This window comes from Episyrphus balteatus, chromosome 3 (genome assembly GCF_945859705.1).
Source record: "Episyrphus balteatus chromosome 3, idEpiBalt1.1, whole genome shotgun sequence".
NCBI lineage: Eukaryota > Metazoa > Arthropoda > Insecta > Diptera > Syrphidae > Episyrphus > Episyrphus balteatus.
In genome coordinates this window covers 41,603,854-41,630,873 of record NC_079136.1, presented here as the reverse complement: position 1 = coordinate 41,630,873, position 27,020 = coordinate 41,603,854, and the positions used below count along the sequence as shown (strand labels likewise).

Sequence of the window (27,020 nt, the reverse complement as noted above, 5' to 3'; positions counted from 1 at the left end):
ACATTAGGGCGTTCGTTATTTTTGAATCAAGTTCCTAAGTGGAAAATCTGTTTCTTAATACATAATAAAAAAAATACTCTAATTTTTTCTGATTTTTATTTTGACACTAGATGGCGCCCAAAGAGGGTTAAAGTTTTTTCTCATTTGAAATAGGTATGTGTTGACTTATGAGGCCATTTTTTTAGATATAGCCTTAAATCTAGGGTTGCCATGCGTCCGGGTTTTCCCGGACATGTACTCTTTTTTGGCTGTGTGGGGGACGTCCGGGATAGTTTCTATCAATTGTCCGGGATTGTACTCTTTTGAAGCCTTTAAAAATCTCACTTTTTGTATGCTACTCTTAATTAATTCCTTATTCAAAAAACGAATCGAGTTCATTAAAAGCGTGGCGTTTCTATTATCTGCTCAATTCTTTTTTCAATAGTCAGTTAAACAATCATTTAGTACTTATTCCTAAGGATAGAGAAAAAATCAATTTTTCAACAAGCAGATATAGCTTATTCCTTAGAATAAAACTATCTGCTTCTTTCAGAGACGAATAAAAATTATTCTAAGGAATAAACTCAACAAAAATATTGTGTCAGTTGTCAAAGCTGTTTTGAAAGAATTTTGAAAAAAATACAGTGGAACACAAGAAAACAAAAACAATCATGAATAAAAATGACGTTTTATTTTAAATACATATTTTTGAATTTGACAATTTTTTTTTTGTTAAGCCTGAACTACATAGAAACACAAAGTGAAAAAAAGTTTCTTATTTTTCAAATAATTTAACTGACCTTTTATCAGAAGATTGAAAAATTGGCTCTAAATCGTTTAAAATTTTGAGCAACTGGATTTTAATGGAATTTTAAATTTTTTACTGTAACTACATTCCAACTTTTGTAATATTAGCTAAAATGTTTACTTTTATTTTTTTGTGAAAAAAATAAGAAAAAAATGCTACGGGAACAAGGGTTAAAGATGTGATTTTTAGTTAAATTTTGAAAAGATTGTTCCGCTTTTTTTTTGTTTTTATAAAACTATGCATTCCTTTGGTCCTAGTTTTGTACTCTTTTTTGTGTCCTTATTTATCCGGGAAAGTCCGGGATTTTACATCTCGATTAATAGTTTCGTCAAAATATATCTGGCAACCCTACTTAAATATTTTTGATAAGGTTCTTGTCTACATTAAACAACGTTTTTAAAAAGGTATAAATCATTTTTCTAGGACCAGGGGTTCAGTCAGGGCATGCATGTTCTTTTTGGGATGTATTTTATTTTTCATACTATTTCAAATGCTTGTTTTAATGAAACATGCTTGCTTTAATAAACCTAAAAAAAACATGCATACCCTGACTGAACAAGTAGACAAGTACCTTAAATCTAAAATATTTGATTTAAGTCTATATTCAAAGAAATGGCCTCATAAGTCAACACATGCCTATTTCAAATGAGAAAAAACTTTAACCCTCTTGGCTCGAAATCTAGTGTCAAAATAAAAATCTGAAAAAATTAGAGGATTTTTTTTTATTATTATTTAGAAACAGATTTTCCACTTAGGAACTTGATTCTCGAAAAAAAAACCTAAATAGAAAACGCATATTTGACAAGATATTAAATTTTCAAAGATTTTTTTGTTCTCTAGAAATGAATTCACACTGGTATAATAAATTAATGAGAAAAAAATAAATTTTCAGAAAAACGAAATTCCTCTGAAGATCCATGCTAGGGTCCAAATATTATAGAATTTGCTGATGATATCGCAAACATGGGAACAACCAAGTGAGCTTTAATTGATGCTTTTGCTATCGTGAAGTCAAAGGTGAACATAGTGAATCTTGTCATTAAACAAGAGGAGAATTATGCTGTTTATGCTGTCATCAACTATTTCCATCATAGACTTGGCCACAACATGATTATCCAAATAATAAAAATAAAAAAGTTATCAACAATTGAAATTTGCAATTGTTTCATTGCGAGGCCACATTCGGCCTCCTAAAAAGGGATTTTAAATTCTGGTTCAACCCGGTGAACTACAAAGGCGGATTACTAGTGTGAAGCAGATACGTGGGAGAGTTATGATCTCCTCGACATCGAGATCACAACAGTGCGGAAAGAAAAAAATTTCTATGTAAAAACAAAATAGGTCTTAATTAATATCATTTTTTTTTTTTCATTTTCAATTTGGCTTTTTTCATGGGACAAGAAAATTCTGCAATTTTAAAAAGAGTATTTCATTTTTTTAGTAGGCCTAATTTCACACAGCCGAAAATAACTTGTGACAATTTTTATCTAGTTTTCTAACTATGTATGTTTTATTAATAGTTTTATTTTGTCTTTTAGTTATTAAATAGAAGATATAGCGCTGAAATAAATTACTCAAAGCACTCATCCCAAGCACTTTATCAATTAAAAAGTTTTGCGTTTGAACTATCTACATATTTTTGTTTCACTTTAAGCCTACACAAACACATACTCTATATCAATCAATTTAAATGTTATGCATGACATAACGATATTTGTTATTTGCAATATAATCAATTGGCGTTATTCAACAACTGTTGTTTTTATTATAAATAAACATATGTTATTCAATTTGCAATTGAAAGGCACTTTAGCTCTATTTTTTTATGATTTAAAAAGCGCAAAACTACATTCCTTACATAAATAATAATAATTATAAAAAGCAAATAATTAAGGCTTGTTTAAAAATGATTGTGACATCTGATCTGTTATTCCGTTTTGAAACTTGATAGTTTATAGTTATATCTAGGTTTTTATTTTGCGTTTGTTTATAAATTACATCGGTTATCAACCCCTATATAAGGGGATTTCCCTATTTATTCAAGTTTGAAGAATAGAATCTGATATCGTGTGACTTTTATCAATGTTTATTTATTTAGATTGAATTGTTTATATCAAACTAGGGATTTCCCCATTTACTAATAGATACAATTAAGAGGAAGATCAAACATGGAAATAAGTAAATTAATGATTTCTAGATTTTTATGGTACGTTTACGGTGCGTTTTTAAGCCTTATACACTCCTTTTCATCAGAATAGGTACACAACTTTTCAAATGTTCAGTATTCGTTTTTTCCTCACAGTGCAGTGTAGGAAAAATAATAATTTTTTGATGTCAACTCATTGTTTAAGATGTTAGCAGAATCAGCAAAAAAAAATAATTCAAAACGTGTGGTTATTTTTCTTGTTTCTCTATGGCAAAGCATTTCACATCGAAAAACTGAGTAATTTTTTTTGTTTCATCAGAATAGGTACACATAGAGAATGATGTGAAAGTGGTCCATGAAATTAATTTAAACCAAGTTCTTCTTAAAAATGTATTTTACTAATTTTATTTTTTGTATAGTGGCGTTTTTATTCATAAAAAAATAACAAAACTGTCCAGAAATTGCATTGTTAAATCTTTTTATGCAATCTATCTGAATCTCTTCCCTAAATTGTTAAATGGTGGGTTAGGAAATATTTTTAAAATCGAATATCACAAATTTTATCAGTACGGGCTAGCCATTTCCAAACATTTTCAACAAGGTTCAGGGTTGTTTTCTATGGTAGATACTCAAGTACTTCCTAAATTTGCACTTCCTCCCAATATTTTACAGAGCATTTTTTGTGGTAGGAGGCGTGGTCCTGTTAAAAAATTCAATATACTGGTTCACAAATACTAGAGAATTAAGGAAAAGTTTCTTGAATATGCATTTACAAATAATTGTGACCATTCTTCACGTTTGAAATTCATTATTTGTATTATCGTAGAAGATTACTTTCTTCCATGCCTTAACACTTCTTTTTTAACAATGAAGTTGGTCTCAAAATGGTTTCTCCTTTCGCAGAATGTTAAACTGATAGTTTAACTCACCAAGGACATCAAAATTAAATGTTCGTTGATCCTAAAATAACAAGAAATACCACTCAACTTTTTATGTGTTAAAGGATTTCAAAAACCTTAAACGCATACAATTCTGTTCTTGGTGTAGTAATGGTGTCTTTTCAAAATTCAGCCATTTTAGAAGATTGGGACTAATGGCCATTCTATTTACTGTCCTAAAATTACAAATAACAACTGTTTTTCACTTTTATTCTTGTCGTATCTGAAGTCTGGATAGAGCATATTCACAATTCGTAATTTTTTTTAATCATACCAGTACTGGTGGATCCTACATTGTGTGTTTTTTTTTCTTAAGGTGTTTTCGCCAAAATTTAGCAATTTTAATCCACCCATGGACACTTAGGAAAGTCCAGTTATTTGTTTTAATGGTAAATTTGCTCGAAATCCACAAAAACATTAAAGATAACAAGGGTGTACCTATTCTGATGAAGAAAAAAATAAGTTGTTTTTTCCTCAAAAAATACTTTACAAGAAAAACAATGCGAAAGTTATGGTCAATTTTGAAATAATTTTAGTTGTTGCTTTTCCCAACATCTTAAACTATCAAAAACAATAAAAACTTGTTAGGTCACGTACCACTATTGGGGACAAACGGTTAATGAACATTAAAAAGTTGTGTGCCTATTCTGATGAAAAGGAGTGTATGTATATACTTTGAAACATTATACTGTTGTCTAACTTGGTTTTTGTTTTTCATCCAAAACACAAATTCAAATTTTAAACGTTCCTAGTCGTACGTTAGAAATACTTAAATATTTAATATTTTTTTTTTAGCTTGTTTGCCATTTTTCTGCCAGTCCTTTTCTGCTAGTCCTATTGTAAAAGCACGAGGAATAAATCGTAGACTTCTAAGTGGAACTCTATTTCATATCGGTCAAAAGTCATGCCCGAATCATATAGATTTACAATAGGTATCATTCTTGTCAATATTCGTTTTGAAAATAAATTTAAATAAACCAACAAAAAAAAATTCTCTAAAAAACAGGCGCATTTTTCTTTACATTATTTTACTTTTAAAACCAACCAACCTATAATACGTTGTTGCAGGCATTCATAAAACAAAAATTTAAAGAACAAATGTTTATTTAAAATCAACAGTGAATGGAATTCATTTAGAAGTACGAGTATGATGAATGAGTTGAATAACGAACATGAATTCAACTGCATTCATATTTGTATTTATTCATTTTATGTGTTTTTTTTTTTTTTGTTAAGTGCAGGAAGGATAGAATGTGTTATATCCTTGAGTCTTTTTTTATAATTTTTTTTTTGAATAGTCACATCTCAAATTTATATGTTTTTTTTTCTGGATGAAACAAGTAAGCATTGCATTTTAGTCATTGGTCAAGTTGTTTCCATCAGTACGAGAATTCAAGGTTATAAATTTAATGGCGAAAATTATATTTTTTTAATATTCAACCTTTTTTGGAAATACTTGCAAGTGACATTTTTCAGAGGAAGATACATCCTTACTTTATCTATATACATATTTATCTATACAAATTTGTATATTTGGGCATTATGTATTATAAATACGAAATTATATGTATTAATATGTAATGTAGAGTTGGGCACTTTAGTTCATTTGAGTGATCGATCACTTTAGTTCAAATCACGCTACTGAACTAGTTCTGAACTAGTTCATTTTAGTTCAATTTATTTTTATCACTCCGGTTTTTTTAGAATTAATAAAAACAAAATTATTTTGGGTTGCTGTTTAGTTTTTTGAAACAAATCTTTTTCGCTATTCGCGAACTAAATTGAACTAAGTAAGTGAACTAAGTTCACTAGTTCACCAAGATGAACTAGTTCATTGAACTAGTTCGTTCGCGAACTACACAAGCCTAATGTAATGTATCTACTCTAAATCTAAAAAGCAAGGAATTAAAGGGTTAGCTGATATCGTGAATAGAAGTTGACAAAAATTGAAGTTCGTCATCGGGACTATAAAACTGCTAACTCACTTTTCTAACCTAATCTTAACATTACACGTTTATTTGCATTTGAACTTTAAAAAGTTTTCGTAGTTACTCCACACGCAATGGGAAATGCAGGCTAAATTTAGGAATAGAGTTAAGTCGGGTATTGTGGTATACATGTTTCTTTTTGGAATATATTTCGGAAAATATTGAATCAAACTAATCGAAAATTTGTAAAGATGTGCAATAGTATATTATTTTCATGTTATGAATGTATTGCAGTTGTTTTTCGTTTCAGAAAAAAAGTTTTATATTAAAATGTGTAATGAGATCGAAAATGCCACATCTGGAAAGTGGAGGGTAATGTGGTACACATACGTCTGCTAATGTGGTACAATATCATATATTTTATGATCGTCTTCATTTTTGAAATAACCAAGAAAGATGTTTTTATTTGTTTTTATTAAAAATGAATGAAAAAACAACAGAAGATTAAAATTAGGATTGAATTTAAAATTAACTTGTGTTATGTTGAATTTAAGGTAAATTTTATTCCATTGTTGGCATAATCTAAAGGAGTTTACTATACCACATAAGAGTATTGTAAGTTTACCAAATTAGCGCAAACTGTGAAATTGTACAAAACATTAAAAAAAAATATATTAAAAGTAAGATTTTTACAAAACAATAGCAAACTGTTCTACTTAAAAAAAAAGTTTTTGTAAATATTGTTTTTTAACCCTCTACCGCATACCAACCCATATATGGTTTATCGATTTCATATCGATTTATTTCCGTTATATTGCACCAAACGTCAAAAAGAAAAAACTATAATAAAACTATATCTATTTTTGTATAAGAAACCGGTTTTTATTATCAGTAAGAGAGTCCTGATTCTGAAATAAACTCATTGTTTCAAGAGCATGTGTAAAGTGCAAATCAGTGAATAAAAGTGTGTACTTTTCAAGTGTTTTTTTGTAATAAAGAAGTAAGTTGCATCTAATTAAAAATATGTTTCGTATGTATTTATTATACTTTTATATGTTTACGAAGTTTGTTTTTTGTTTTTATAATAATTTTTGTCTTTTTTTTACGTTTTTTTCCAAAACACCATATGGGTTATCATACGTTGGTGACTTGCATTACTGATTTTTGTGGGGTTTTTATTTTTTTTGTAAAATGAATTCGAAGACTTTCTATAGAAAAAATAAGTGTGTAAATGCTATAACTGGTGATGGCTTTCGAAGTGATGATGATCTAGCTTCAGATTCTTGCTCTTTTTAACATCAAACAAGCCATTTCCGAGCACTTATGTAAATCTTTAAGGCCCACAACGTCACGAAAAAGAGGACGACCTTCAACTTTGGCAGGTGATCAAAGCAGAGATGGAACAAAACAAAGGTGAGGGAGTTATACAAGTCACGGAAGTCCATCCCTATCTTATCCCGAAACTTCAATTCACTCACAACATCAACCAAGGGCAAAAGTCGTTGAATTCAGTGCGAACTGGAAAAATCGACCATATCCCTGAATGGCAAAAAAAACGCCAAAATATGTAAAATTTACGGAATGAAGACGTACACAATGTGTATAATGATAAAACAAAGACTTTGAATAAATTCCATGAATAAGAAAAGTCAATTGTAATAAAAACATACTTTACAAAACATACCTTGAATGCATACTAAACTGCATACTAACCCATATATGGTTTATGTTTCTAAAAATGTATATATATGTAAAAAAATAAAAATTTCTATGTAATACCTTTTTTCAACCCCTAATAAAACTAAAAAATTGTAAAAAAAAATTTTATATCACTTCGTTCATAATTCATGCAGTAGAGGGTTAAACGCTTGGGAATGCATTTTGTAAGACTCCCAAAAAAAGTCCACGTAACCGTTTATAAAGATTTATCAATTTTAAGAAAGGTATGGAATATTTTCGTGTTTTTGAGTACACACTTTTCGTTAAACAAATGTTATCACTTATCACCTATTGCTTCAAAAGACGCCCTTCTAATATCTTTAGTTTTTTAGAAAATAATGTGTACCAACCTATACCACATTCCCAGAACTTACTCTACGATATTTTGAATGTCGTTGTTACTGCAAAAATCGAATATTTAGAATAACTTCTAAGAACCTGAACTTTTTTTTACACAATTTTTGAATTTCCTTTGGGTAACTAACTCTCTTATTCAGTGGTAAATAAGTCAAAATTAATATCCTCATCAAAATAAATCAAATTGTTAAATTGTCTTCCCGTGCCAGATTTGAACTTAAATTGATACAAAATACTTTTTGATGCCTAATTATTATGGCAGAGATTTTTGAAAAAAAAAAATGGAAATTTTTATCAATATATTTTCATATACATATTTTAGTTGACATAGAATGGTTATAATTTAATCTATTATAAAAAAACGTTTGCACCGATGTTTTGAATGATATTTCTATATTTATGATAGTTTAAACATAAAGTGATCAAAACCAAACAACTGCGTTACTTTACTGCAAATTTCAGTTTTATTTGTAAAACCTCTCTGATATTCCTATTTGAAACTATAGGAACAACGTAAGTCTCCTATGAAGTTAAATCACAGAAAAATTAATTTCGATTTAATATTTTAAATAGTTTATTACAAAAAATCAGCTTTAAAACTTTAAATACCACTGCGTTACCAAGATAGACCACAATGTTACCGTGATTTGCAAACAATTCAGTCCAAATTTGAGTTTCAAACTTGTAAATGTAAATATGGTTAATTTTATAACTTAATATAGTTTTTCTACTAATTTGTACTTTTTCTTCTAGAAAAATGAAATTCAACCAACAACTTTTTAGGCACTAAATAGTATTTTGGCCCATAACTGATTTTTGTTTGCTGTTTTTAAAGTATTTTTTTTTTCCAACATATGTAATTTTTATATAAAAATTTGTGAAATAACTTAGATATTTAAATTAGATAAGATAGGGTAACACGACATTGAAAAAAGAGGCTATTTTCTAAACGATAAGTCGTAAAGAGTTGAATTTTTTTACATGATAGAAAAATTTATTGTATAGTTAAAAAAAGTATTGAAAAAATTCAAACAAAATTTCAAAACCAAGTTATGAAGGTTTTTTGCAGTTATAGACCTTCGACAAAAGACTAATTACAGGTACGCAAAATTTTGCACAAAAATTTGAGTTACACCATGAGAAAGATATTAAAAAAAAAATTAGGGGTCTAAAACGGATTTTTTTCATAGGCCCTGTATTTTGAAATACAAATTTTTGAAAACAACTAATTTTTAAGGACATTTTTGAGTAGTCTTTTATTTTTTTGGAAGTTTTAAAAGTCTACAAAAAATCTCAAACTTATAGGAAATATAGGTTTTAATAATGCGCATGAATGAGTATTTGGCATAGTCCACTTTTTCTTAAAGTTTAAAGGTGAATATTTTTTAAACTCATTTTTTGAACTTTTCAAGTTTTCATCCTCTTTATCATTTGAAAATTAACTAATTACAGAGCCAAAAATTAGAAATAAATATAAGAAATGGCGGAATGAAGTCCGCCGGGTCAGCTAGTACTTAATAAAAAGCAGCCTTTGAAAGCCAGTTAACTTTTTGAGCTTAAAAGTTTAGATATTTGGTTGAATTTCAATTTTTAAAGAAATTTCCGTAGCTTACTGAAACTTACTTTGTAGGTTTAAGAGCCATTTCCTGAATTGAAACTTAAACATTTAAGTTCTACATAAATCCTTATGTGACAGTTTACGCAGAGAATAAAGTAGGGAATACGAGTTTATGTTCAACATAAATTATTATTTAAGTTTCGATTCAGCAAATGGCACTAATTAAATTTCATTTGGTTTCATGCCCTCTTGAGCTTCTCCCTAGTTTTTTGATTTCTTTTGCTTTTTTCCAAACATATCATTGGACTGGGATAAGCTCAATGGGTTTAAGGAGAAAAACACTCTAGTTGGTATATGTATTGTGTTAAATTCGGTCACTTAAAGACAGTTAAGCTCATAGATTTAATCTTGCTAATTTAGTAGATACATTTCTTTATTTTATATATTAATTAGAAATACACGAAAAGTTATTTAAAAATGTCCCTAATGTTTAATGTACGCTATTTACTAATTAATTAAAATTCATACCACGCGTCGTTTATTTTAATTAAAAATAAAATCTATCAATGTTCATTAACATTGATACATAAATTCATTAAAATAACAAAAACAACAAACTTTTTTGTGGGATGCATTATTCATTATTGATCACATCACGTGTCAAACATCAAAAAGGCTGATGCTTTGATTGAACACCATGACATGAAGATAATGACACCCGAAGTCAATATCGATGTTCTAGTATAGAAAAAAAAAATCACACAAGTTTTGGTTAAGGGATGATTTGTTGATGGATATATTCTCTGCAAATAGGGTCAGATATAATGTGAATCAATAAAATTCCATCGGTACTGGGTTAATACTAAAATATACATACATAAATATAACAAATGTAATTTACATACAGCCAAAGAAAGACTTTCACATTATTTGATTATGTGTTAGTGTACTTGGATTATTCCGGCAGCTTTTATCAGATTAGAATCACTTCAATTACTTATTTTTATGACAACAAAAGGTACAAAAGACTTTTTCGCGGTAGGTTTCTTGAGCAGAAGTTTGTTATTTAAAATTGAAAGCGAGGAAATACCACTTTTCAAGGTAAGAAAAGTTAACATTGTGTCTTAAAGCTATTTCTTTGGTTAGAATACTCTCCACGTATTATAAGAAAAAAAAAAGTTGAAATTGCTTTTGATTTCCTTTGAAAAGTAGAAACTTTATAAATATCTACCTTCAATATGATTTTCATATAAACAAATATTATGCATACTTATAAAGAAAAACAAACTTTAACCAAAGAAATCATTCTTTGCGGTTCAGATAGTAATCACAATGACTATGCCATTATTTCCTTTATTTTCTTTCTTTACTTTCCTTCTCGTACCTATAGACCTACATTATTCAAAATGACAACAACCATTTCATTGTATCCTATATACCAAAACTTATAGAGAAAATAATGATATAAAATGAAAGAAAAATAGACAGAGTGTTTTACTATGTCTTTTTTTCTCTCTTTCGATTTAATCATAAGAAACAAAAATATCCTCCCAACATATTTATTTATATACATATAAATATAAAAATATATTGATATACTACTCACTCGTCCACCTCATCCTCGGATAATGTAAGACCATTTTTATTCAATGACATCCTTTCTTGTTTTTTTGTTTGCTCCTTTGTCGAAACCTGAAAGAAAAAATTTGGAAATATTTTATAGTAGATACCTATTTGCAGATAATCTGTGGAAAGGGTTTTTTTTTACAAAAAAAAAATGATATAGGAATTTTACATACTATCTACTAAATGCGCAGTACCTATTATAGAAAAAAATTTAAAAAAAAAACAAACTTTAATTAAAAAATCATTTCAATCAAGATTTAAAAAAAAAAAATTAAGTTTGATAGGTAAAAAAAGTTCAAGATTTTTTGTATTGAAAACTTTTTACAGTTTATAGAAAAAACAAAAGAAGTTTTTAAAATGACATACACTGACTCTGTTACACCACATAACTTTCTAAAATGCATATATAAGAGTGGCATGGCATATTTTGTTTCAGATATAAGAATCTTTAATCCTTTAAACTGTTAGTTTGAAGCAGTTAAGACAATTTCATAAAGTGATAATACGGCAAAGGAGAAAGGAAAGAGGAAACTTTTGTATGGGTTGCGTTCCATCATCTGTTAAGACCTTTATCACTGGCAAGGTCTCGAGGAGTGTAGTAATTTATTGTAGAAATATTAGTTTTTATCTGATGCAGGGAAAGCTCTGTTGTGGTTTGAATAAATTGTTAAAAAATTGTAAGTACACAGAGAAAAATATGACCCCTTAAAAACTAATAGATTGCCATATTGTTTTACTGTCCATACATTTTATAAGGAAATCTTATTAAAATCAACGATTAATATCGTTTTTTTAAGGGGGGAAATCCCTCCAGACGACACCTTTTTCACTATTTTTTTATGAAAAACTGAAAGCACTTATTGAAATTTGGAAAAAGACAAGATATTACTGACATTATCAAGAATTGAAAAAAAATTTTTGAAATGAAGCAATAACAAAATGGCGGCTCTGGAGCGGGAGCCTTTCAAAGTTGACGCCTCTAGTTTGCGCCGTGCAATGTACAGGTCCAGGAAATCATCTTAAATTAAAAAGGAAATTTTTTTCCGTTAGATGATATTAGTACGCATTGCATGAACCTAAATTTATTTTTTTTAAATGAAAAATAAAAATTAGAAATAAAAAAAAACGAAAAAAAACATGTTTTTTTTACAATGAAGTAGTTAAAAAAATATTTACTGTACAAATTGAATTCAACTTTTAGGTTCATGCAATGGCCAATGATTTAAGGAGTAGTTTGCTTCAAATTTCAAGTCGATAGCTTTATTAGTTTTTGAGTTACATTGCACGGCGCGGAAAAAAACTAGTTTCGAAAAAAATGCGTTTAAAGTTTTCGTTTTCGTACTATGGTAGATTCGGAGCGCATTGGTTTCGGGACTATCTAGGCACTTTTGAGGCTTCATTTAAGGCTAAGACCACTGAAAATAGTTTCTTAGGTTAATAAATATATTTATTACGCAAAAAAAAAATAATGCAAAAATAAAAAATTCCGGAGGGATTTCCCCCCTTAAGGACATTTCTTATTATTTTTAAAGAGAAAATCTTCTTAAATCTTCTTAAAATTTGAGTGAAAAACTCATTTTTGTTTTCAACTTGTCACTAGAACAAAAATCGCGATCAATATTTTTATGGCAGGTTGGTTCAGGTGGTAAGGTGTGCGACCCATGATTCAAAGGCCCCAGTTTGATCCCCGGCCTGGTCGTCTTTTTTTTTTTTGTTTCCTCTCAAAACCCTACAAGTGCAGATCTTAAAACGATAAGGAAAACCCGATTGTTTTAATAAGGTTTCCTTCTTGGATGAAAACCATAGAGAAATCTTATTGTTTTTGTTCTATTTTATGTGGTCTATTTTTCTATGTGTATTTCGTAAGAAATCTTAATAATTTGAATACCATACTTTTTTATAGGTATCCTAAGTTTTTTTTTTACGAAATTAGTAAAAATTAGGGGGGCGCTAACAAAAAGTGAATTTTTATCAATGTATCTGCATTTATTAGGTGAGAACTTATAACTTTAATAATAATTTAATAATTAATTCTTGAAATTAAACTATTTCGTGTATTCAAAGAAAAATTTCACTTATTTTGGTTCTTATGGCTTTCTCCTAAGAAAAATGTTGTTAAATTGATAAACATTCCAAAAAATGGCGGCCAGTGATTATCTAAAATTAATAACATAACTAAATAACAACATAACAGCAAAAGCTCCTTTTTCCCTGTAGGTACTTATGTTTAGATTTCTATGAAATATTTTAGTTCTTGTTCCTCATGAGTCATGCTCAATAAAATATTTATCCCAACATTTTTAACATCTTATGAGTTTTCTGTGATAATTTAACTGGTGTACTTATAACATACGACGATACATTAAATGACGTCTCCACAGTAAATCTCTGAACGCACATTGTAAAAAAAAGTAGCTCAATTAAAACGCAGCATTAAGCTATGCTGCAGTTTTCAATATAACTAAGCACAAATCAGTAAAACAGTAAAACGTACAAACGTACAGAAATAAATACAGAATTTTAAAAATGAAAATTAAATTTTGGTAAAGTTACTAGTTACTACAAAAATAGCAAACTTAGCTTATAAAATGTTCTTTTTAATAAATTTTACTGTGAAGACACTATTTTATAGTATTTGTTTTTGAAATCTCTTTTGTTACACTTAATTTCCTTAATGACAATAATAATAATAATATATGTATACAGGGTGTCCCAAAAGTAATGGATCAAACGAAGTATGCTGATAGGGGATCTTAAGGGCTCTCAGAATTTGGTAACTTGTTCATCCCAAATCCTTATGGTTTTCGATTTAATGCAATTCTTGAAAAATTTCGAAAAATCCCTACCTTGCAACAGTATTTTGCTTCCTACGCCCATTATTGATTTTTGTTTTTTTAAATTCTTTTACAAAAACATTGCCAAATAATTAGGAACTATTAATTAATCAAAATATTTTTTATTCCATACGCCATTTCGCTGCAAATTAGCTTACAGTTTCAAGTTTTATAAAAATCAGTTCCTTACTTTTTTTTTTAGAGCAACACCGTTAAAAAAATTTGTACGGTGTGAGAATGGTTTATTATTTTAAAAAGTTGAACTGTTATTGTAGTTTTCAAAAAAGTATAAATGTTCCCAAAGTTGCAGTTAGATCGAAAAATATTACAATTTGAATTCAACAAAACAGGGTTTTTCAGAGCAAAAATACAAACAAAAATAAAGGCTTTTGTTCAAAGAAAAATAAACAAATAACAGTTCGAGAAAATGTGTTTATTTTTGGTTGTTTTTTAATCCGAAAAACCCTGTTTTGTTGAATTAAAATTGTAATATTTTGCGATCTAACTGCAACTTTCGGAATTTTTATACTTTTTTGAAAACTACAATAACAGGGCAACTTTTTAAAATAATAAACCATTCTCACACCGTACAAATTTTTTTAACGGTGTTGCTCTCAAATAAAAGCTAGAAATTGGCTTTTTATAAAACTTAAAACTGTTAGCTAATATGCAGCGAAATGGCGTATGAAATAAAAAATGTTTTGATTAATTAATTGTTCCTAATTATTTGGCAATGTTTTAGTAAAAGAATTTAAAAAAACAAAAATCAATAATGGGCGTAGGAAGCAAAATACTGTTGCAAAGTAGGGATTTTTCGAAATTTCACAAGAATTGCATTAAATCGAAAACCGTAATTATTTGGGATGAACAAGTTACCAAATTCTGACAGCCCTTAAGATCCCCTATCAGCATACTTCGTTTGATCCATTACTTTTGGGACACCCTGTATAATATAATAATAATTAATAACAAACTTAAGGAGTGTTTTTGCTACCATATTTCTTTCAATTAAAAAAGTTCTAAAAAAAGTTTTAATTAAAAATTGATTTTCGAAAAAAAATTTCGGTTATAACAGTTTTGGGAGAATGTATACCGATATAATCGATATAATTGATACTAATCATTTAAAGAAATTATTGCTTTGCTTTCTTAAACAATTCAAATGGCCAAAATCCGTATTGAAATTAATTGATCTTGTAACCATATTCGTCATATTTGTTATCGTATCCAGGCAAATGGTATAATTAAAAAGCTTTGTAATTGATCCTATCTTTATGTATGTGCTTATCCTAACAAATATTTCATTACATAAGTTTTCATTTACAATTAAAGTTAAAAAATGCAAAAAATAAATTGTGAATTACTCGGGCGTATACGTAACAAAAAACAAACAAAGTTTTATCTGTTTGTCTTTTTCATTTTTTAGTCAATTAAACTGTTATAAACATCTTTTTCACGTGTTTTTTTTTTAAACTGGACATGTTTTTTTAATTTTATGTTTACATCTTTTTAAAATAAGGATTCTAGAACATTATCGAAAATGTTTTCTAGAAAATTTTAGAACTTTTTCAAGAATAATTTGGTGTTATTTTTATCTTTTTTAAATTATTGGTCCTCAATCTAAAAATCAATAGATTTGAAGAATTGTCGAACTTCAAAATAATAAACCTCCATATAACATGACAAAAGAGGTCTTTTTAACATGCGAAACTTTTACTCAAGTTTTGAATTCGTTAACATGATTCATCCAAACTACCATTTCAATGAAAGCAGAAATGTCACTCTCTTCAAAATTTTTCAAAAAAATCGGTTTTATTTTTCACCATTACCACTTTAAAGCAAAAAATAAGTCTCATGTTAAAATTGCAGATTAATCATTTAAGAAAAAGTTGACATATTTTTCAAAGTAATATAAAGATATAAACACACTTAAGCCATCAACCGTTTGTATTCAATAATGAATTCATATTAACGCATGTATTGTATATATGTATTTAAAAGTAGGGTTGTAGGTACATATAAATATACTCGTACTTGAAGAAAACCCTTCTGGCAAAATTTTGTGTTTCACAAATGAAATTTTCACTTAAGACTCTTTTATTGTATAAAACGTACAATTGTGAAGTCTTCACTCTTTTTACAACAATAACTGCCCACCGCAGATGCTCTTTTTCAATTCCAAAGTAAAGTGTAATGTGAAAATTTATGTCCTTGAGTCAGTGAGGGTGATAAATAAATTTTCATCTTCCATTCCATGTCCTTATAAATTCAGAGAGAGTCAGAGTATATATATACTATTATAAACTCTATATGGTTAAAGATGGTAAAGTGAAACAGTTGTATGTATGAAAATAAATTCTACGATTATGTTGCACGTACTTGCCCTGAAGGCAGATTATGTTTAAGTTCAGAAAATGTTTTTATATTTCAGATATGAAGAATTATTTCAAATAAGATAAACAAATGACATGAAACATGTTTTGCAGACTTTTCAAGAGGATGAAGTATGTTTTGATGAATGAATAGCTCAAGGGAGTCTTAAAAGACCATAAACGACATCCATGCTAGGAAAATAAATGTAATTTCTCAAACAAAGTATTAGCTAAACGCTTACCTCTGGCTTAACGCTCAACTTGACGTATTGATCCTTCATTTCTTAAAAGGAGATTTAAACATTTCAAAGAGCAGAGTTAGACTTTAAATCAGGATTTTATCAGCATAATTTTATCCAAATATTTAGAATGAATCCAATATTTCTCCCTTAAGAATAACCAAACAAAATCCAACAATTTATAATATTTTTTGTTATAACAATAGGAGAAGAAGGTTGCATTTTTGTTTTGCTGCTGGTGTCCCTTGAGTGGATGGAGAGACTGCAGAAGGAGATACAATATTTATATGAAAAATAAGGATAAATTCGCGTATTTTGTCATGAATATAAAAAAAAAATATTCTGACATAAAAATGGTTTATTACTTTGGATTTGTTTTGATGGATATACACTTTTATGATGAATGATAAACAAGATTTAGAGATAAAAATTAATCAGATACGTTTCACAAACTGAAATAAAGTTTTCTCAAAATAAGAGAATTTATTTGTGATAATATTAATGGATTTTATTTCAAAATAAATTTCATCACTTAAATAATTACAGAGATACATTTATCTTCGTTACCATCTGTTATACGTATTGTAGGTCAAAGGTGACTAATGATAATTATCTGCATTTTAAATTAATTATGAATTTATGTATTTGATAAATATGGTAAAATCGAGATTTAAATTAAATCGTCACTTCCATAGATTTTTCTTTGAATTGTTAAAGTGTTTAATTTGGAATGTCTTGTCGAAGGAAAATCCTGAACTTTTACTTTTAAAGGATCATGGAGTACTTTTTATGTTACCGAAGGCAAACTACTTTCCTTTTAAAAGTCACTTTTTAAGCAAATTTCAAATTCTGTAGAAGTTTTTTGTCAGTTTTTAATTTTAATTCCTCCTCAAAAAAAATTCCTTTTCAGGCAACATATTTTAAAGGAATCTTTAGCGAATTGTATTTTTTCTCTTTAATAAGATTATTACCATTCTTAAAACTGAGTTATAAAAATGATCCCAGATTTTCCTTTCACCTAAAAACAAGTCCTTATTTCACCAAAAGAACATGTATAGAATTATTACAATAATTATGAATGTTTTTTTCTAAAAATGCATCTTGATAAAAGAAACCAAGTGACTCGCTTTCTTTGAAGCTTAAATTAAAAACATATAAGAAGTTGATTTTTTTATTAACTCTAAGACCATGTTCGTGTGACCCTGTTGTGCATTTCATTTAATCCGGAATTCCTTAATTTTATTTACCTAATAGTACCTAATTCTAAAGTTAAAATGCCTTAAAAAGTTGACTATGTTATAGAACCTTTACTTTTAATGAAACATTATCACATTAACACTTTTGCTTTAGTGGAAAAAGTACCCTAATTCCAAAGAAGCTTACAAGAAAGTTAATTGTGGTTCTCTTAACCACATTTTGTCCTTCACATAGAATTTAAATGTTAGCAATTAGAAGGTGGCACAAGTAGTAGTATTGTCTTTCTCTACAATTTAACTTTGCTAAATGATATCATGGTAATACTTACATCAAGGTCTGTGGGAGACAATTAAAAGTAAAAAAAAAGTTCAAGATATCCTGACTTAACAAAATTACCAACAAGTTGGTAAGTGCAACACATTACCTATGGTACTGATATGTTTTCTGCCATTGAGAAAAGTTTTTATTCTATTGTTTGAAATATTTTTCATACTCGTTTGTATATTATATTACAATATTGTACAATTGAATCGATACAATATGGCTATAAATTCAACAAGTTCAACTTTTCTTTGCTATGATAACTTTTTTGTGATTGAGTTTATATTTTTAAATAAAGTTTAACGTACAAGTGCGTACAATATTCTAACAAATACCAAACTTTTGACAAACAGACTGTGTTTAACTGTAAAGTGTTCGATTTAGTTCCTTGTTAGCAAAGTTTCATTTATATTATAGGTACTATAATAAATTTTTACAACAGGATAAAAAAACAAAATTGATTTCATTTTTCATATATTCCGCATTTTGTGAAGCATTCTTTTTTCAAATGTAATACGTAGTAAAGTGTTTTTATTACAGGTATAATTGGCATTTAGAAAAAAAAATTATTATACTCATGAAACTTGGCAAAAAGTTTGCCCTTGGGATCTCAAGGATCAAAAAAGTCTATAAAAAAATTTGGATGGAAAGTGCGTTTTCGCGGACAAGGGTGAAGGTAAAAAAAATAGTGAACAATTTTTTTTTTGTGGAATATCATCATATGACATGTTTTTAAGCTATTTTTTGACATAAAAATAAAGTCAATGCATTTGCTCTAAAAAGAGGTTGCCTGTTTTTTTACTTCAACAGGTAAAATATAACCGAAACCCATGTAAAAAACATGCTACACTGACAAAATTCGGGATGAAGGTTCAAGAAAAAGCAGGGACAAAGGATTCATAAACTTTTGGGTGTTTTTTTGATGGGTTGAGTTATTTGTAAGAAAGGTATCATAACAGCTGACATGAATTTTTTTAATTTTTAAACTTGATGAAAAAGTTTTGATTGTTATAAATATTGTACAAATATTTCATTTATATCAGAATACAAAAATTTAAGGATTTTATAAAAATATTTTAGGTGAAAGGGTGTTTTTTTTTTGGAAAAAAGGAAAATCCACGATAAGTCCGATAAAATAAATGCTATAAAAGATACCCTTACAAAATTTATTAAAAATGTTGTCTTTCCCATGCAAACTACGAATAAAATAAGTTTATTCATTTTTTCCATGGGAAAGCGTGTTTTTTTTTTAATAATAAAGAAAATGTAGGTATATTGGAAAAAGTAAATAGGTAATAATAGTAGTACCCTATTGAAATTCAGCTTAAGCTTAAGTTCTTAGACGTTTTACACGAATCATTGGCTTTTTGGTACCAATTACAGATTTTACCGTCACTTCGAAAAAAAAACACCCTTTTACCTAATTTTTTTTTTTTAAATCTCTTTCGTTTTCATATGAAGTTTCAATTTCAAGTCAGTTTTGGAAAAAGAAAGAAGGCACAGGAACAAATCAAGTTGACAAAAATCAAAATAACGGAGGAATATTTCTGACTTCGGATACGAATTCAGCACATCTAAAACCTTCAGAAAAGTATATGTTAGTTCTTGGGGCAAAAAAAGTTTAATTTTTTGAAATACCCCTCCTCCGCAAAGCAACCTAAATAAGGTCAAAGTCAATGAACAGTAGCTAAAAGGGTATTCGATATTTTCGATGCAATGATCAATAATGATTTTAGGGATATTGATGTGATCAATACAGGAGTCTTCAGAGCGGAATCTTGTTTCGGGCAAGTCAGCAAGTGTTGGTTTCACATATTCATTAAAAACACGATTTAAAACAAAAACAGGCTAAAAACTCTTTCCACCTTCATTAGAACAGGTTACCATCTCTATCTTTCACCCAGGAGTTTTTTCTGAGCTCTGAACACCTGTGAGCTCCTTGGTTATATTATAGACTGCTCTGCACCTGGCACTCGATTTTGGCATCTTCTTGGGCCAAAGTATTGATACGGTTGAACTTATCACGTCCCATACTGCAGTGAACCTTCTTTCTTAGTCTTCCTCTTCATAAAGAAAGTTTTGGCTACTTCCCTGATGATGTTACGACATTGAAAACACTGTTTCCCTCACATGTGTTAAGGGAATCCACAGCGGAGAGTTTCTCACTCAGAATCTTACTAAGCCTCTGGCAATTTCGATACATTCAGTCATCCAACTTTGTATTTCTTCATTTTTTTTTTTTTAAGTTTATTTTCGTTCGAACTCTGAATTCGGTTAAGCTTAGGCTAGGCGCACACATGCGATTTTCAGTCGTTGCTACTAAAAAATCGCAGTCGCAACATAAAATTACCGTGCACACACTTGCGACTAAAAAATCGCGCGACTATTTTTTATTGCAAGAAAAAACATTATGTTTGGTCGAAAAAGAGTTGACCGTTTTTCGATAAAATGCATCATCTCAAGATCAAAAGAGCCAGGAGATACTCACTGTTCAAATCTAATGGTCAAATGACCGCAAAGAAAACAATCACGAAATCCGTTCGTAATGGAATATTTCATACAAATGGTATCTACGATCGGATTTTATGATAAGGTGAATTCATGGAACAAATGTAAGCTCTGGTAAAAGTGGTAAAGTGATACAAGTCTCAAAATTTGGTAAGGGTTTGACAGCTTGTTTACCAGATTAGAAATAGAAATAGATTCTCTGCAATGTGTATGTTTTTATCTTATTTTAGGCCCTACGAGTACCATTATTTCACCAAAGCATTGTATACTCATTCTATAGTACTGGGTAAATTTCTGAGGGTTTTCTCTTTTATGAATTCTATGGAATTGTCCTTTTAAATTTCCTATCCTTTATAACTATCCACTATACAACACTTTCTAGTATATCAGGGGCGTATACAGGATTTTTTCGGGGGGGGGGGGGGGGGGGGGGGGGGGTCATGCCAAATTTTTTTTTACAAAAGTTTTAATAGTAGGCATAAACTTGAAAATGTGCTATGTTTGCTCGTTTTGCATATCGAATCGAGCAGTTCCGAAGAGTTCTAAATATAACCAAACAAAAACGTTGTGTGATTCGTTTGCTTTTGTTTAGGGTTCAACCTTAAGTCTAACTAATTAAGACCATCCTGTCCTTAAAGTACAGTGTATAGGGATAGGATTTTCATACACTTAAAAACGAAAAATATGCTCTCAAAATATACTCTTAAAAATATGTATGCACTTTAAATATGCTTTTAAGGCCACATGAATTTGTAAAATATCAATATTTCTTTAAAATTATAAAAATATTTTACGTAACTTTTATGAAATCTATATACGAAACCATTTCCGAGTTCAAAGATGTAACTTTTTGGAAATATTGGGGTTTTCTTTAAAAACAATAAATAAAAATGGCGAAAATTTACTCTTAAATGATCCAATTTATCATTTGAGCGTGTTTTTTATGAGTTTGGACAATGTTGATTTGCCAGTTTTGCACAGCATTTACTTACGTTTTTGACTTTTTTCCAATTGACTTTCAGTCACTTATTTAGTCAAAAATTTTAAGCGTTAAATTTCGTTATTTTTGCCAATTTTTGCGAAAATATGCACGAAAAACATGCATTTATTTCCAAAATATGTCAAAATATGCACAAAAAAAAAATGCTAATAAATGCAAAATATGCAAAAATATGCACTAACGACTGATTGAAATTTAAAGGAAATATCCTGATTCGTGTACATCTTTCGTTGCCATGCTTCCGAGGTTTTCCTAAAAAAACATGCATTTGCATGGAAACCCGATCCCTAGTAATGTACAAGTCCTTCGATTCAATAATTTGCCTTTAAACAACTCTGCATTGTTTTCCGATAGTCCAGAATTATTTTATAAGTTAAAATAAAAATCATTTTAATTTAATAACACTCGTAACTTTCGAATTAATTGTCTTTCTAACCTCAGGCAAACGAATCGCAAAGTTTTTCCAAAAAAATTGTGTTTGAAAATATAATTTTTTTTAAATTTTGTTTTAAAATTGTACGCGAATTTTTATTTTTTTAAGACGATTCAAATAGGTGAAAATAGTAAAGACAAAAAAATATTTTTGTCGTAACAGAAAATATTAAACAAAATTATGCTAGTTTTAGGGTATATATTTTTTCGAAATTTCAAACGCCAATACTAATTAAAGAAATGCTTTAGATCATTCACTAAGGATTTTACAATTTTCGGCTCTGATTTCGTCAGCTTTGAGGTATTTATCGGCGGTTTAAAATATAAAACATATTCAGTTATATTTATTAGATTTTCTTAAATTAATTACCGAAGGATATTTTAAGTGATCTAAGCTTGCTTAAATACTTAATTTGCCTTTAGACAAGCTTGCTTATACTCTTATCTATTTTATCGGTTTAGTCAAAATTAAAAAAATATTTGGATTTTAAATCCATACAAAACTCTACAACACAGCTTAACTTGTAGCCTATCAATGCCTTACATTATCGAACGAATCAAAATAATCCTAATTCAGCATAGCGGTTGCTAAAAATATCCCCAAATATAGGAAAATAGTTGGTTTGAATACCGAAAAATTTTTTCACTTTTCATTTTCGTTCATGTTCTAAAACTTCGACATTTTGCAAATCACATAACAATTTTTTGTTTATGTTTTGAGTTCTTGGGGGGGGGTCATGACCCCGTGACCCCCCCCCTGTATACGCCGTTGTAGTATATCCATTATTGTACTTAAAATAATTGTTCCAAGGGTCGCACGTGCGGGCAGGTGCATTATATACTTTATAATATATCCTTATGTGCAGCAAACAAAAATCGCGAAAAATAGAACCGGATCCATTTTTTTAAACTTTGCGATTTTAAAATCGCAAGTCTGTGCGCTCTCATTTAAAATAATGTGTTTCATTTCTTGCGTCTAAAAAATCGAGTGGTTGAAAATCGCATGTGTGCGCATGATTTGGCCTCTTTGCGACTGCTACTTTTTAGTCGTTTTCAGTTTAGTCGCAAGTGTGTGCACAACTATACTGATCCATTTGTTCCATTTTAATTTGCGACAGTCGCGTCGCCAAAAAAATGGGACATTTTTCAATTTTTAAATCGCGGCTATTTTTTAGAAGCATGTGTGTTCACCGGCATTGAAATCCGTGTGATCCATTTTTGCGACTGAATAATCGCACGACTGAAATCGCATGTGTGCGCCTAGCCTTATGGAAACCAACTTCTACCAAAGTCTGGACACAATTAGTTAAAGTTCTAAGCTTAAATTGATTTATTTATTAATATCGCTTACAAACTCTACGCCATAAAATAAATGTTATTTTAATTGCTGACCAATTTGTATAAAATTGTTTTGCTTGGCAAGTTTTCAACACAAGTTTCCAAGAAATGTGGGTGATTAAAAGAAATAAGTAACTCGTAAAAAAAAACAAATTTTTAAATCGATAATTCCTTCAATATTTTGTTCTACTATAATTTTTTAGCCAACTAAAACTTAAAACTTGGCTCATATTCATTTTTCTCTTGGCTGCTGCCAACAAGTATTGTTGTTATTATGTTTCGCACTCAACCGTTCAATGTTAATTCATTGAACTCAAATCTGTCATTTTCATTTCCCCTTTTTATATTTAAAATCATAAAAGTGCCATCTCTACGAAATCACTTTAGCATGAATTTGCACAAATAATTACAAAGTCAAATAATCCATTCATAAATTAAATTTGCCAAAAAGTTTGTGTTCAGATTTCATCATTATCAAAACGCTCTCTGGTCTTATCTTCCATTTTATTGAACTTCTCAAATCGAATTATCATCATCTTCATCTCTCAAACCCACATCTCTATTAAGTCGCCTGATGAATAATTCTAAATTATGAATAAATTTTACAAGTTTTGAGTGAAACATAAAACGACAAGAATGTTGTGTTTTTTTTTACTTTTTTTAATTAATTGAAGGTTATTATAATTTAATGATACCTACAAATCGATTTATATTTCACCCCATACACACACCGGATTAAATTGGTTCGAAAACAAATGGGACCCTGTGGCGTATACGTATTTAATTTCCACATTTGCAAGCAATTACTTCAATTAAACCAATTTTCCACTACCATCATCAATCACATCACTCCCCCCCACCATTATTGTGCGAAATAACAACGAATTATTATCACCACCCCTCCCTATAAAGACCCGATAGCGTCCATAAAAAAGCGAAAAAATGACACATAACCATAAAATATTCAAAAGGGAAGCTATAACAAAATTTTGCAATTTAATGCGCGTAACGCGTAACTAAATTGTATGATAACACAAAAAACTCGATGTTTGTTTGTTTGAACGTCGTCGAAAATTTGTTTACATAATTTTTTTTCTTTTTATTTTTACATAAATACAAGTTGAATACATACCTTTAAGGGAGGATTCTTATGTCTTGAGTTGAGTTTAATTCAGTTTCTGAATATCGACGACGAAAACAGTATTGATACCAAAGTAGCTATACTGGAATGTTGGGCTGTGGCGGGATGGCTGATGTGGAGGAGCTGTTATTGATTTTATTAACTTCCTTTTTTGCACAAAACGCTTAGGGGATGTCCTGATTAAATTTTCTCTTTTTTTATTTTTGGTATCTTTTTTTGTTTGTTCGGAGAAGAAGAGTGTGCAAACTTATTTTGTAGAAAAAAAATTTTAAATACAAAACACTTCGAAGGAATCTTTAGAATTTGTATCTTTTGATATCTTTAACCGAAAGATTGATTAAAATGAGAGATTTTTTTTTTCACTACAAGGGCGCTGATTGTGGTGAGAATATGTACCAATACACTGATTCTATATAAATTTGAATGAAAAAGAGGAAATCTACCAACGCGTTTAACCGTCCAGCACAAACTGAATAATTTTCTGTTACAATGTTGGCCAACAAAAATCTTTTTTTTCACCAGAAACGTGGGTTGGTTATATTGAAATTCACTCGTTTTTATTTTGGAACCAAAAATGACTCAAAAATACGAGTGAAGTTTGCAAAGCTCTCTCCTAAGTTTCTCTTCTAAGAAAAAAAAAATGCGTGCGACGTTTTTCGTAACTCTAGTGTTTACAACATGCTATGTGTATCTATAGCATAAACACATCTTACAGATAGACAAAGTTCTAGGGAATGAGTAGATAGAAGACACAAACTTTAATAGGTTTTTTGGGATGTAGGTACATATACAAAAAAAAAACTATATGAGATAGGATAGTATCTAGCATTGCCGCAGAAGCCTCAAAGACGGTCATGTCTGATAGCAAGGTGGGGTTTTCGGGGTCAAGTATTACATGTGCGCACTATTTCATTTACTTTTTTTTTTTCTTATTTTTCTTTTATGCTTATAGCTATTGACACATTTGTTGCTAAAGAGTTTTCTAGAGTAAAAACTCTGATAGAATTTTCCTTTTTGGTGTTGTTAAGATGATCAAAAACTTAGCAGCAACATGTAGAATGTTAAACTATACAATGTTAAAGCTTTATTGTTATGTATAACAAAAGGGTTGTTATGTACGTAAGAATGTGAGAGGATTGAGAGGGTGTGGCTATTACATATCTATATTGTATTTAATACTGATGGGGATGAGAAATTATTTCATCCAAGTTTGTTAATTCTTGATATAAAAGGACAACAAGTTGTTTTTTTTTCGTTTCTTGCTAATGAAAATAATATGAAATTATGTGATCGCATCGTGTTTTTGAAAAGCAGAAATATTTAACTGTTAGGGATTTGCAAGTTGAATATACAAATTAGCACTTAATTGAAAAGATTATGGGAAATATGTATTTAATTGAATTTATTAAACGTAATTCGAAGTTAAGTTAACACTTAATGGATCAAATTGTTTGGCGTTTATTTCCATAGACCGCAATTATTTTGAAAAACAACACTAACAAGTCTAATATGGTGTTATATAATACAACTTGCTGACCCAGCGGACTTCGTTCCGCCATTCCTTGTATTTATTTCTAATTTTCGACTCTGTAAATAGTTAATTTTCAAATGAAAAAGAGAATCAAAACTTGAAAAGTTCATAAAATGAGTTTAAAAATATTCACTTTTAAACTTTTAGCAAAAGTTGCTTATGGAAAATACTCATGCATTGGCATAACTAAAACCTATATTTTCTATTAGTTTGAGATTTTTTGCAGGCTTTTAAAAATTCAAAAAAATAAAAAAATACTAAAAAATGTCCCTAAAAATTATTTGTTTTTCAAAAATTTGTATTTCAAAACACAGAGCCTATGAAAAAAATCCGTAATAGACCCCTAATTTTGTTTTTTAATATCTTTCTAATGGTGTAACTCATATTTCTGTGCAAAATTTTGCGTACCTGTAATTAGTCTTTTGTCGAAGGTCTATGACTGCAAAAAAACCTTCACAACTTGGTTTTGAAATTTTTCAAATACCTTTTTTAACTATTGAATAAATTTGTCTATCATTAAAAAAAAAGCCAACTCTTTACAACTTACCGTTTAGAAAATAGCCTCTTTTTTCAATGTTGTGTTACCCCTATTTACCCTATAAAATCTTAAATTTGTTTGCCTTAAACCTTCTCCTCTTATGCCTCTCTGATTAAAAAAAAATTAAGCAAATAAGTCAGCCGGTGTGGTCGGTTAGCAAACGTACACAAAACCAAACTTTAATATATATAACACTGTGCAAGTCGAAATTCTTGACAGGCGCGCGAATAACTGTTTCGCCCTATTTCGGACTCGAGAAATCGAATGGCATCATTTGTTTCTCGATTTATCGGTACGACTTCGAACAACATTTTTTTTTAAAGTTTTTTCAATTATTTTGAGAGTTTTCCACTGTTAATTTAGTGTTGGTAAAACTTCGACAGTCTATCGATAGCATCGATAACAAAAAAATATCGAGTATATCGATACTTCACAATACTATCGATAGTTTCAATACTTCCAAATTATTTTACCACAAGGCTACCGATATTATCGATAGTTTTTCTTAAA

The 27,020-nt window shown here is 29.2% G+C and overlaps 1 protein-coding gene across 2 annotated transcripts in view; it reads right to left on the bottom strand.

The window, feature by feature from the left end:
- Window positions 1-24,918, bottom strand: part of LOC129915531 (uridine phosphorylase 1-like) — a 52,989-nt gene extending 28,071 nt beyond the window's left edge. Inside the window, exons 1-2 of one of the 2 annotated variants that reach the window (XM_055995113.1) lie at window positions 24,433-24,918; window positions 11,040-11,125 (exon numbers count right to left, since the gene is read on the bottom strand). In XM_055995113.1, coding sequence (XP_055851088.1) covers window positions 11,040-11,089 — 50 coding nt within the window. In that variant the 5' untranslated portion in view covers window positions 11,090-11,125; window positions 24,433-24,918. Of the gene's footprint in view, window positions 1-11,039; window positions 11,126-11,232; window positions 11,252-24,432 lie in introns of those variants that run through there. The other variant, XM_055995114.1, reaches the window with a different exon arrangement.
- Window positions 24,919-27,020: the final 2,102 nt, after the last annotated feature.